At 38.6% G+C, this 13672-nt stretch overlaps 1 protein-coding gene across 6 annotated transcripts in view; it reads left to right on the forward strand.

Annotated features, from left to right (window-relative positions):
- IQGAP2 (IQ motif containing GTPase activating protein 2) overlaps positions 1-13672 on the forward strand; it is a 329635-nt gene that overhangs the window by 312105 nt on the left and 3858 nt on the right. For 5 of the 6 annotated variants that reach the window (XM_055299013.2, XM_055299014.2, XM_063612138.1 and 2 more), the window contains 5 exons: positions 2229-2316; positions 4335-4547; positions 7192-7352; positions 9976-10113; positions 11412-11520. In XM_055299013.2, the coding sequence (XP_055154988.1) occupies positions 2229-2316; positions 4335-4547; positions 7192-7352; positions 9976-10113; positions 11412-11520 (709 nt within the window). Of the gene's footprint in view, positions 1-2228; positions 2317-4334; positions 4548-7191; positions 7353-9975; positions 10114-11411; positions 11521-13672 lie in introns of those variants that run through there. The other variant, XR_008661060.2, reaches the window with a different exon arrangement.

The following is a 13672-nucleotide window of genomic DNA, read 5'->3' on the forward strand; positions in this document are numbered from 1 at the left end:
CTTAAGCACTAGACACACTGTAGTGGGAGGGGGGTGGGTTCCCTGTCATGGGACTGGATGGCTACTTATGTCTGAGGTAGAACTTTGGCAATGAATTCCACAGGCCTGGTGTACAGTAGAAGCCCAAGAGAAACAGGCTGTGTGAGCAGTTTGTCCTCCAGCAACTCCTGAGCAAATAAACATTCTATGTCTTTGGTGGGGCACGTTTTACTGACTCCAGTCATTTGGTCATTACACAGCTTCTCTAAAGAACTAGAAGTTCCCTAGAAACTATATCACAATTAGTTCTGAGAATACTATTTCAAATAAGAAAGTTACTATATTGACATTTTTTTAATCATCCAAAGCCTTTATTTTTAACTCAGTGTTCCTGTTTAATACATTGAGATGATGGCTGGAGGAAGGTGGTGTGTAGGAAGGAAAGGATACATGGCTTTCTCAGCCACAGCTGCTTTAGGAAACATGCCATCCCCCACGTGGCTGTAATTAGCTGTGGGCCCACCTTTGACTCTCCGTGGAGTATTTAGCTGTGCATTCCCAGACAGCCTGTAAATCCCCAGCAGCAAAGGGTCATGGGGCCAGAGGAAATGGTTCTCCAAAGGCTAGGGGGAAGGGAGGCAAGGAAGACACATTGTGATTGTTCTTTTCACACAGACTTCTGATAAATAGGAAACGACAAAAATGATGTTTACAGATGGCTTATTGGATTTTATCCTATTTTCAAAAGTAATATATTTGTAATTGGAGGGTTTTCTCTGTCATTTGGGAGTAGTTGCCCATATCCTTCAAAATGTGAAAATTTTCTTTTCATTTCTAAATTTCATGCTACATGAACATTTCCTGCTAGAGTTTAGGAAGAAAAATTAGTCATTCAGTGATATCATGTAATGACTCTGAAATAACTAAAGTTAAATGCAATAGCAGGACTACAGTAAAAGTGAAACTTAAGACGTCGATTAGACCAGTGTATGTATAATTTAAACAAACTTTTGTCTGTTTCCTTTTCTTCTTTCTTTTCTTTCTATTTATCTATCTGTCTATCTATCTATATATCTATATATCTATATATCTATCTGAGATGGCATCTCACTCTGTCACCCAGGCTGGAGTGCAGTGGCACGATTTCAGCTTACTGCAACCTCTGCCTCCCAGGTTTAAGCAATTCTCACACCCAGGCCTCCTGAGCAGCTGGAATTACAAGCACACGCCACCATGCTCAGCCAATTTTTGTATTCTTAGTAGGGATGGGGTTTTGCCATGTTGGCCAGGCTGATCTGGAACTTCTGACCTCAGGTGATCCGCCCACCTCGGCCTCCCAAAATGCTGGGATTACAGGAGTGAGCCACCGCGCCCGGCCCCTTTTTTTCTTTTTAGAAGGAAAGCCTTTTCCAATAATACTGTTTCTACCTTATGTAAAAGTGAGCAAACTTGACCTTTTAGCTTTTATGTTAAAACCTTTGTACATAATTACATAACATGATCCCTCACTAGGAAGGGGTGGCCAATTGCCATAAAGAACACCTACATGCAGTTTTCGTACTTCCAGAAGAATTTTCCAGCTCTTTACTGTTTACTGAGAAGCTCTTGTATTGTCTTCCACCTGAAAGTGAGGACCTAACCCTATCTGTTAGTTGCTCAGGCCCTTGAACACCATCCTCCTCACTGCTATGTCAGCTGACAGACCAAGCCTCCACAGCCCACACTGAACGTTTGCTCCCACTGGTCTTTAGACCGTTTAATAGCTTTCTGATAGCAGGAAAGGTAACAGTTGGTCTGGCTCCTAAAGGCTTATGAGGTATTAAGCCAGCCCAGAAGTCTAGGTGCTATTAAAGTCAGGAAAGGAGAATATTAGATATCATTCCTGCACTCTGCAGGAGCAGGCTGTATCAGCAGCACTTGCTCCCCCTGCCCATCAAAAAGTAGTCTCTGTCTAAAAAAGAAGGAAAAGTATTTAGAGAGGAAATCTTGTGATACACTTGTGCCCATGTTACTGACAGTATAATCCTACAACATCAAGCATAGAAAGCCCAGACTTTGATTATCAAGCATTCATAAACTATCAGGAGCCTTACAGCAGACCTGGTGAATATCTGCAAGAATGTTTTATTGTAAGGTATTATCTTTGAAGCTTCACTATTGTATGTGTTTGTGCACTCTCTTAGGAGAAACAGATTTTTGTGCATAAGGACTACAGTCTGAAAGTCTGTCTCTTTCTCTGTTTTGTTAAGGACCAAGAAGCTGATAATTGATGTGATCCGGAACCAGCCAGGGAACACATTGACAGAAATCTTAGAGACACCAGCAACTGCGCAACAGGTAATTTGGCTTTAAGTGTAAAATAATAATAGACAGGAGTTGATTTTCTTCATAAATCTTTATGCCAGATGTTTATTATCTCAGAGAAACTGTATCTGACATGGTCCAGAAGTAAGGAATTTTCTCTATTACTGTAGTGGACTGAGTTCAGCCATATATAAACCTGTATGAAGTACCAATGGGAATGAAATAGAAAATACAGCACCAAATTCATGCCAAATATACTTTTGTCTTAACCTAGGATGATAGTTCTGGGTTTTTCAAAGCCTGGAAATGTTCATCATAATGGGCAAATAAGTCAGTTGAGAGAGTTCTAGCTGACAGGATATTGAAAAATACCTTTCACATTTTATGTATTTACTAACTTGAAACAAATAAGCATCTCACATGTTAAAGATGTTTTCCAAATGCTTCAGAAGCAAATGTTGAGTCCACTGAGTCAAAGCGTCATTATGTTAGCGTAAGTGAGGTTTCACAACAATCTTGCATTTAGCTTTTTATTAACATCTTTGAAAATATGTCATTGTTCATTCTAAAATAAATTCAAGGTTGTTATTTTAGTACCAATAATTGCCGCTCCCTAAACAAAAGTTAATTATTTAATTAACTATTTCTTAGCAGAGCTACACATAATTTTCCTGGATCATTCTTAATTTAATTGATTGCCAAGGAATCCTTGTAATAGTTTTTAATTTAAAAAATATAAAAGTCTGGGCATGGTGGCTCATGTCTGTAATCCCAGTACTTTGGAAGGCTGAGGTGTATAGATCCCTTGAGCCCAGGAGTTCAGCACCAGCCTCGACAACATGGTGAGACCCCCATCCTAATTTTTAAAAATTTTTAATAAAAAATGTAAAGCAAAACTTCAAATCACATGTTTGTTAATGTGTGAATATGTTTTAAACAATGTGGGTAAAATATTATACTAGGTTAGTATAAAAGACTTTTACTCCTTACTATTTTTCATTTTCCCCTAAATGTGTCATGAATAAGTGACTAAGAACACAGACTTCTGAGATCAACTATACCTCTGTACCTCCTAGGTGTGTAACTCTGCACACTTAGAAGCATTGCTGTGCCACAGTTTCCTCAACTGTAAAATGGATATAATAATAATACCCAGCTCACAGGCAGGATTAAGTGAGTTAAACGTGTTAAGTGGGTACATCCATATCTGGCGCACATTAAGTGCTCAACAATGTTGGCTGCTGCTTCTGTTATTTACTGCTAACCTGGTAATAATGTTCCTGTGTCAATAATGTTGACCTACCTGTCCTATGTCTAAGATTACTGTGCCTAACTAATAGTCGTTTCCTTAGACTTCATCTATTGGGTCAGTCAATTGTCTAGTACAATGAAATGGGAAGACCAATAGTCTCTTTTTGTTACTGTTTCTTTGAACAGACTATCCAAAGAGTATTCATTCATTCATTCATTTACTCATCACTTGGGAATTTATAATGTGCTAGAATATTCTTATTCCCTTTGGCTCAAAGAAACTTTGCAAGTTTTTCAGAATCGTTGGTTTGTGATTCCCTTATAAGAATAAAGCTGTCTGACTGCCTTACTGTTGGTTTAGTTTAGGACTCTCCATAAACATGGCGATGTGTGAGAGTTTAGCTGGGTTCTGAACATTCAGGGTTCTCATAGCCACATTTCAATAGGTAATCTAGTTTTAGTTTCCTCAGCTAGCCTATCCAGGAATCGAAATCCTTCCATCTGGGGAATTACAAAGTAGCAGTTATCCATTAAAATATGTCCATTACTATGGTGATTTGTCACCTTGGCAATAAAGTAGCTATTGAGAATTTTTCCCAAATAAGGCTTGCTATCGAAAAGATGAAGTAATTCCTTTCAAAGACCTACTTCAAAACTCAGGAAGAACATGTTCTGGTTCTAGTCTCTGAACTTTGGCTGGAGGACTACTTTCATTTTGACATTAACTTGCATTGTGTAGCTTATGAACTGTGAAATTAGAGGATCAGAGAAAAATCAGCATCTTGATATTCTCTTTTCAGGAGGTAGACCATGCCACGGACATGGTGAGCCGTGCAATGATAGATTCCAGGACTCCAGAAGAAATGAAGCATAGCCAATCTATGATTGAAGATGCACAGCTGCCTCTTGAGCAGAAGAAGAGGAAAATCCAGAGGAATCTTCGGACGTTGGAACAGACTGGACACGTGTCATCTGAAAATAAATACCAAGACATTCTCAATGAGATTGCCAAGGTTTTTGGAAACATTATTCTTTCTTCTTCACTTAGCAGACATTTGCTAATCACCACTCAAGTGCTGGGCACTCTGGGAGGTGGCATTAGGGATTCATGGTTGCATATGCTGTGGTTACTGCCCCCTTCAATGTTACAGATTTTTCAAGGTTTCAAAGCAGTTGATGACTTTTTTTTTTTTTTTTTTTTTTTGAGTTGGAGCCTCGCTCTGTTGCTCAGGCTGGAGTGCAGTGGCACGATCTCAACTCTCTGCAACCTCTGCCTCCCAGGTTCAAGCGATTCTCCTGCCTCAGCCTCCTGAGTAGCTGGGACTACAGGCACGCACCACCACGCCCAGCTAATTTTTGTATTTTTAGTAGAGACAGGGTTTCACCATGCTGGCCAGGCTGTTCTTGAAATCCTGACCCGGTGATCCACCTGGGCCTCCCAAGCAGTTGATGACTTTTAAAAGAATGCAATCACAACACTTTCAAGTCATTAGGAGAGTTGAAACAGACCAGAAATAAATACTAAAAAATGTACTTGACAAGTTTGGTCTATACCTTTAAAGTTTTAAAAATAGGCCGGGCGCGGTGGCTCACGCTTGTAATCCCAGCACTTTGGGAGGCCAAGGCGGGCGGATCACGAGGTCAGGAGATCGAGACCACAGTGAAACCCCGTCTCTACTAAAAAAATACAAAAAATTAGCCGGGCGTGGTGGCGGACGCCTGTAGTCCCAGCTACTCGGAGAGGCTGAGGCAGGAGAATGGCGAGAACCCGGGAGGCGGAGCTTGCAGTGAGCCGAGATTGCGCCACTGCACTCCAGCCTGGGCGACAGAGCGAGACTCCGTCTCAAAAAAATAAATAAATAAAATAAAATAAAATAAAAAAAGTTTTAAAAATAACACTATTGGAAGAGTTTTCTCCTGAGATGTTAGTTGTCATATAGCTCAGTTGCTCTTAGAACCTGCCACTGAGATGGAACTCTGTGTCCCTGATCATTTGTTTTTAAGCAATTTAGCCTAAATGCAGTTCAGACTTGAAGATTAGTTTCTGTTTTCTTATCCAATATTTTTACACTTGAGAAACTTCCTGAGCAAAGGATCTCAACTTAGTGCAATGAAACATCACAGGAAGTGGCTGAGATCTGTTTGTCAAGGATAAGGAAGTATATATTTGGGTTAGAAGGATATTTCATTCTTCTTATTCAAACATGCAAATTAATATGGATCTAGAGGTTAAAGGCAGTTAAATGACCAGAAAAAAAAATTTCTCACCTTCTGGAAGGGAAATGCGCTCAGCTTTGTTCTTTGATAGAAAGTTATGTTCAATTCTGGCAGTAGGCTTATTCCTTCTAGCCCAAGTGACTCAAGGGAAATAGCATTTCTTTCTTTAGTTTTGGGATAGAAATATTTCTATTTGGGAATATGGGGTAGATAAATATATGCTTTTGCTTTAAAAAAGAAAAAGGCTATCATGAAGACATGATATTCTATTTAATGAATATGCTATTATATGAAGAATTCTATTTAATGAAGAATATTCTATTCTAAATATTCTATTTAATGAAGAATTTTTACCTAAGGGCATGGGGAAGTTGTGGGGGGAGTGTATGTGTATGTAGGTATTTATTTGAATTCCTAGGGGAATGGTTTTTGACTTGTTTACAAAAGAAAAACAATATTAAACAGGCACCATTTTCATAAGTCAAACATTTTCATAACTTACCAATTAGAATTATGAAAAAAACTTATATCTGCAAGTTTAAATTTAGCATAGCTCTTGTAAGCTATAAGCAGCTTATGCAACTTAATGTTCTAGGAATTCTATTTAAATCCAAGTAATAGTTATCAATGTTGAATCTTTTCACTCAGTCTTGACAGCCCAGTGTTGTTTTTTCAAACCTTGAGAAATATTTGTCAGATGAAAAAAGTTTGTTCTTTTCTTATTTTAAAAATGAATTTAACAATTAAATGTAAACCTTTTTAGTTTAAAGTGCTATTCAAAGAGGAATATTCAAAATAGTCTGAAGAGGCCGGGTACAATGTCTCATGCCTATAATCCCAGCACTTTGAGAGGCCAAGGCGGGCAGATCACTTGAGGTCAGGAGTTCAAGACCAGCCTGACCAACATGGTGAACCCCTGTAACTACTAAAAATACAAAAATTAGCCAGGCATAGTGGCACGGGCCTGCAGCCCCAGCTACTCAGGAGGCTGAGGCAGGAGAAACACTTGAACCTGGAGGTAAGGGCTGCAGAGATCAGGCCACTGCACTCCAGCCTGGGTGACAGAGCAAGACTACGTCTAAAAAAAAAAAAAAAAAAAAAAAGTCTGAAGAAATTGCATTTCTGCTACTTTGTGCCCCTTTTAAAACGCAGTTTTTCCTTAAATGTGTGGTTATTCTAAAATAACTTCTTTGCCTTTCCATCAAGAGAAAAATTAATGTTAACAAGTCTTTTAAAGTGAAATATGTACACTTTCCAGTTCTGAAGTAAAAAGGGATGGGAACCCTGTGGTGTTGAGAGTAAAATAAGGTGCCTGAGATAAGCTACAAGTCAAGTTACAAATAGCGACTTACTACTGCTTGATATTCTTCTTGTCCCAAACTGGCAATATCATAAAGCAAACTTCTGCTTAAATATGATACCCCTTGCTTGTTGTTTTAGGATATTCGAAATCAAAGAATCTATCGTAAGCTTCGAAAAGCTGAATTGGCAAAACTTCAGCAGACCCTGAATGCACTTAACAAGAAAGCAGCATTTTATGAAGAGCAAATCAATTATTATGACACCTACATAAAGACTTGTTTAGACAACTTAAAAAGAAAGTAAGTTAAAATCATGTCATGTTCATTTGTAATGTCATGATTTCTATGAGATGTCAATTCTGCATTTCTAGGCAGTTGGGTTGGGTATGGAAGAAAACTTTTTGCTCTGTCTTCTAACCGAAAACTAGAGTCTCAGTTTTATTATTTGCCACTGTGAACTAAGAAGTCAGGAGTAAATGGAAGCTTTTCAATTCCCCACCAGCACTAGAATTAGTGGCTTACCTGTTGTATATTGAAATAGCATTAGTAAGTTAGGGAAGCACTTTCATTTTGTCTTTTTTAGCCAAAGATTTTTAAAAGTACTATTATTTTTAAAATCTCTTGTTTTTGGAATGTATTTTATATAATTGATAATATTAGATAATGCCAGGTGTTTGCTAATTGCACAGAGCAGCTAATGTTTTTAAATTGCTTCATGGTTTTAAAAAATTATTGACACAACTGGCAAAATTTGGCAGCTGTCTATTATCCATTAGCATAAGTATTATAGGTTTTTATATACAGTATAGCCATTTTTAATGAATATCCTTTGCTTAGTAATTATTCTTATCACTAGACTATGATCAATGCTAGTTAAATTTTAATTACCTATTTAAATATGTAATACAATATTTTTATATAATCCTTGTCATCAAATTGGCAGGAGAAAATGGTGCTGTATGGAAAAATCTATTACATTAATCATAGATCCTTTAAATTTTATTGCAAATTGACTATAATTTTATGTATTCCTGGAGTACAAGGTGATGTTATCATTTATTATTACAATGTGAAATAATTAATTCATATATGCATCACCTCAAATACTTAGTTTTTGTGATGAGAACACTTGAAATTTACTCCTAGCAGTTTTTAAATGTACAATACACTATTATTAGCTATATTCACCACACTGTGCAATAGATTTCAAAAAAAACTGATTCCTCCTAAGATTTCATATCCTTTGACCATCATCTCCCCATTTCCCCCACCCTCCAGCCTCTGTAACCACCATTTTATTCTGCTTCTATGAGTTCAACTTTTTTAGATTCCACATATAAGTGAGAACATGTGGTATTTGCCTTTCTGTGCCTGGCCTATTTCACTTAGCATAATGTCCTCTAGTTCTGTCCACACTGCCCCAAATGTCAGAATTTCTTTCTTTTAGGGCTGAAGAGTATTCTTCTGTGTGTGTATATACCATGTTTTCTTTACCTGTTCATCTGTTAGTAGATTCTTAGGTTGATTTCATAACTTAGCTATTGTGTGAGTAGTGCTGCAATGAACATGGGAGCGTAGACATCTCTTTGACAAACTGATTTCACATCTTAGAGTAAACACCCAGAAGTTGGATTGCTGAAATCGCAGAAGATTTGATAAAGGGATGTAGCCACATTTAAACCTTATTGATTTGGATCCCACTAGTCCTGAATTTTAGTTCATTTGCTTCAGGCTTCTCTCTGTTTCTCTCTCTCTCTCTCTCTCTCGCTCTCACGCTCTCTCTCTCTATATATATATATACATATATATACAAAAAAACACTAAATATGTATATACACACACTATAGTGTGCATATGCATTTACAATTACATAAACATATACATTATATAGTGTATAGTGTATATACACTATACACTAAATATAGGAAGGAAGAATATATACATATACATGCAAGGAAGAAGTTGGTCAAGCTTACTTTCAGTAGAAATAAGATTGTTAGGGATTTACTTTAAGGCATTTCACACGAGATCCACAGTCAGGCGAATTGGATTTGGGTTCTGATTCTCTCTTATATTGTGTGATCTTGAGCCCAGTTCAGTGAACTTTGAGCCTCAGTTTTCTCATCTTTAAGGTGGAATTAAGAGTACCAGCCTCACCAGCTTGGATGACGTGGTGAAACTCCTTCTCTTCTAAAAATACAAAAATTAGCCGGATGTGGTGTCATGTGCCTCTAATCCCAGCTGGAGGTTGAGGCAGGAGAATCACTTGAACGTGAGAGGCAGAGGTTGCAGTGAGCCAAGATCACGCCACTGCACTCCAGCCTGGGCAACAGAGCAAGACTCCATCTCAAAACAAAATAAAAAACCTCCCCCCCAAAAAACAAAGAGTACCAGACTCACAAGTATGGTTATGAGAGCTATATGATACAGTATATAGCAAAGGAATTTATTAATTTAAAAGTACTATGGAAATGTTAATTTTGGAAATGTGAGGTAATATTTATAAGGCACTTAGAACAACGCTGGCCACATAGTGTTTGTTAAATAGATTAAAACAGTCCTAGTAATATTGTTATATAGGAATACACAGTTCATGTTATTGCACCAAAGCTACTTCTGAAATGACTAAAGATAGCCACTTGGTTCAATATACCTGAGAAAATAGAGTGTAAGTTTTATTAAAAATGTTAGTCTGTAATACAAACTTCAGTCACTTGGGAAATCCCTTTCCCCTCAAACAGTTTAGTAGTGAAGTTTCACTCTATGGACAAAATTACCTACTATCACAAAATAAAAAGGTGTATATTCAGTGCTCTGAGGGCCAGGTATGAACAGTGATATCACTCTGAGTATGGTAATTGCACTACTAGAAGCCTCTGCATTTGCCATCATAACAACAAATGGTTTGTTCTTATTTTGTCAGAAATACTCGGAGATCAATTAAACTAGATGGAAAAGGAGAACCAAAAGGGGTGAAGAGAGCGAAGCCAGTGAAGTACACTGCGGCAAAGCTGCATGAGAAAGGTGTCCTGCTAGATATAGATGATCTTCAAACAAACCAGTAAGTGTGACCTGGAATCTGCATAGAAGACACATGCCATTTGATTTCTTGTGGCCTTGGAGAGAGCTCCATTTGGTCTAGCAAGGCTTAACCTTGATTACTGATGGGTGACAAGGGAAGAATACACAAATTGTCATGGCTACTCTTCCCTTGGCCTCAGCATCTGGTGCTGTCGGTCATATGTAGTGTTGATCAGTGGTTGTCTTTCCCGTGGTTTGTGCAATATGTTTGGATTGGTGAACCTCCAGAAATGAGTCACAGCAATGAGAGTAAAAGGCTGTCTTTTGGCCTTGATGGATGAATTATCTACCATTGCAAAATAGCACCTTTCTCATTTAAAATAGGCTGTGCCAACCCCTGGGTCAGAGCCATTTCCAAAGCATGCTGTGAGTGTGTATATTCAGTGTGGTGGAAAAAACAAACCCTCCTTCACAGCCCCACATCAGGCACCACATGCTGCCTCATTTTAAAGGGGTCATAAGCCCAGTGTTCCATCACTTTCTTGTCCTAAAATCTCAAGGGAAGCCAGACTCACTGGCATTTGCCTCTTCTTTAACTCCTGCCTTCCTTCGAAGCCTGGCTTCTGTTTATCCCATGAAACCTCCTGACAACACTAACTCAGAAGAAAATGCTTCTTCCTCTTTTGAAGTTTCTTTTTTTTTTTCCCTTGAGATGGAGTCTCACTCTGTTGCCCAGGCTGGAGTGCAGTGGTGCGATCTTGGCTCACTGCAACCTCCACCTCCCAGGTTCAAGTGATTCTCCTGCCCCAGCCTCCCGAGTAGCTGGGATTATAGGCACATGCCACCACCCGGATAATTTTTGTTTTTTTAATAGAGATGGGGTTTCACCATGTTGGCCAGTTGATCCGCCCCGCCTCGGCCTCCAAAAGTGCTGGGATTACAGGCGTGAGCGACTGCGCCTGGCCTGAAGTTTCTATAAAAGTTATCATCTGAAATAGTCAATTGGCTATAGGTCAATAATGTTCATGTTCTGTGACTCACATATTTCCAACTATGTTTTATGCTCTTGAAGAGCAAGGACCATATCTTCTATTTCTTTTGTAATAAAGCACCTACGTCAGAACTCTGTGAGCTACAGATCTCAACAACAGCCATCAAACCTAGTGTTTGGAGAGTAGAATTGGGGGAAAGATGATGTGAGGTTTTTGGTAACTTCCTTAGGATTTTCTCAACAAGCCATTATTTAAAAATGATTATTTGAGATTCCATTAGTTTGTTTCAGCTTTAAGCACATCTGTATTTGTAATTTCTCATGTATGAATGTTCCTTTCTTCACAGGTTTAAGAATGTTACATTCGATATCATAGCTACTGAAGATGTAGGCATTTTCGATGTAAGATCAAAATTCCTTGGTGTTGAGATGGAAAAGGTGCAACTCAATATTCAGGTAAGCTGCTGGAATTTCTGCACATTGATGATAAATTTTATATGTGGATCATACATTACTACCATGGCTCTCGCCCTTCATGACAACAATGAAGTTTAACAGAAAACCAGTGTCAGCCTTATTTGCCAATATTTGTTAAGTGTTGATGATTTTTAAAAGCTGTGACTTTTCTTTTTTTTTTTTTTTTGAGACAGAGTCTCACTCTGTCGCCCAGGCCGGAGTGCAGTGGCACAATCTCGGCTCACTGCAAGCTCCGCCTCCCGGGTTCACGCCATTCTCCTGCCTCAGCCTCTCCGAATAGCTGGGACTACAGGTGCCCGCCACCACGCCCGGCTAATTTTTTTGTATTTTTAGTAGAGACGGGGTTTCACCGTGGTCTCGATCTCCTGACCTCGTGATCCGCCCACCTCGGCCTCCCAAAGTGCTGGGATTACAAGCATGAGCCACCGCACCCAGCCAACTTTTCAAATGATTGGAAATAAATATGCTTCTAGCTGGCAAACCATAGCAGTCAGTTTCTCTAAGCCATGTTTCCATTTTAAAGCTTAGACAAAAGAATATAATTTAAAAGTATTCAGAGCTATTAAATAAATGCTATAAATTTTACTTTTATTGGAAACTTGCATTTCTTTCTAAGACTATGTATGCCCAGGACTGGAACTTTCATGATCTCATTTGATCTCATTTTTCCCTCTTTCCTAGAATGGTTTTTCTTTTTTGTGGGGGGAGGGGTTGGGGGTGGGGCATTGAGAAAGGGTCTTGCTCTGTCGCCCAGGCTGGAATACAGTGGCACAATCATGGTTCACTGCAGCCTCAACCTCCTGGGCTCAAGCGATCCTCCTGCTTCAGCCTCTCGAGTAGCTGGTACTACAGGCGCACACCACCACATCTGGCTAATTTCTGTATTTTTTGTAGAGACGGGGTTTCACCATGTTGCCCAGGCTGGTCTTAGACTACTGGGCTCAAGTGATCTGCCTGCCTCAGCCTCCAAAAGTGCTGGGATTACAGGCATGAGCCACCACACCTGGCCCCTAGAATAGTTTTTACGTCAATTTATTAACTCTATTTGTCAAATGCTTGGGATCACAGGAATGAAAGGTATTATGCAAAACAGATATCTATACATAGAAAAATGGTGTTTGCAATATAAATTATCATCATTTTATCATATGAGCCACATTTAAGCCAAAGACACATAAATGAAAACTGAGAAATCCAGTTTCTGTGCAAAAAAAAAAAAAAGTTAAGAGGGCACTGCAGACAAATGTTCATCTACCTGCAACTTCTTAATCCTTAGCACAAAATCAATTTAAAGAAGTAATTTATTTTTCTTTTTTGATGTAACACTTTTTAAATGGAAATAACATCTTCTTACCTGGGCCCCAAACTACTTACAAAATGGTTTCCAGGTATTTTGTATATGTTTACATGAATCGTCTCACTAAGATCCTGAGAGTGATGTGAATTCTGGCCTCGCTATCTGTGCAGCCCAGGGCTCCGTGCACTGGAATTACCTCCCCATCATGGGAGTGTGTGCCAGAGCCCTTCTTTTCTGGCAGCCCTTGTAAGTTTAAAAGAAAAATGGGAGCTGAATGGGTTTGATAAGGACATTGAGATAATGGAGTAAATTAGAATTCGGAGATAAGATGAAAGCTGTTATGTAATTATTGAAAGTATAATTAAGTAAACAGAATTGTTTTCTAACTTACTTTAAATGTCACTAAATGTATCCATTTAATAATTTAGCTAATTAGGGTCTTCAGTTACTTTGTGTAACAGATAAATACAGGAAGAGAAAAGAAGGTGCTTGCGGTGATACCCTTTGGTTAGTGATTCCTCTGTAGAAATAGCAAAAGACATATGTGATTGCCAAGAAGGAAATTATCCAGAGCCAGTCAATATCAACTGGACCAATGAGTCACAAGTGACCAGGAGACACCTTATATTGTATTTAGAGAGAAAGCAATAATTCCATGAGATGTCCTTTGAGTACTGGTACAAAAACCAAGCTTCACTTGTTCCTTTGTTAAGGATTCTGTATACAGTAAGATTAGCTGTTCATACCGTTCATTTATACACATAATGGCTTCTGAAATGTTAATCCTTAGCTATACGCAGGCGACCAATATGTCCTGGGTTTTTTAAATCAGTA

This window comes from Symphalangus syndactylus, chromosome 11, assembly GCF_028878055.3.
Source record: "Symphalangus syndactylus isolate Jambi chromosome 11, NHGRI_mSymSyn1-v2.1_pri, whole genome shotgun sequence".
NCBI classification, from domain to species: Eukaryota; Metazoa; Chordata; class Mammalia; order Primates; family Hylobatidae; genus Symphalangus; species Symphalangus syndactylus.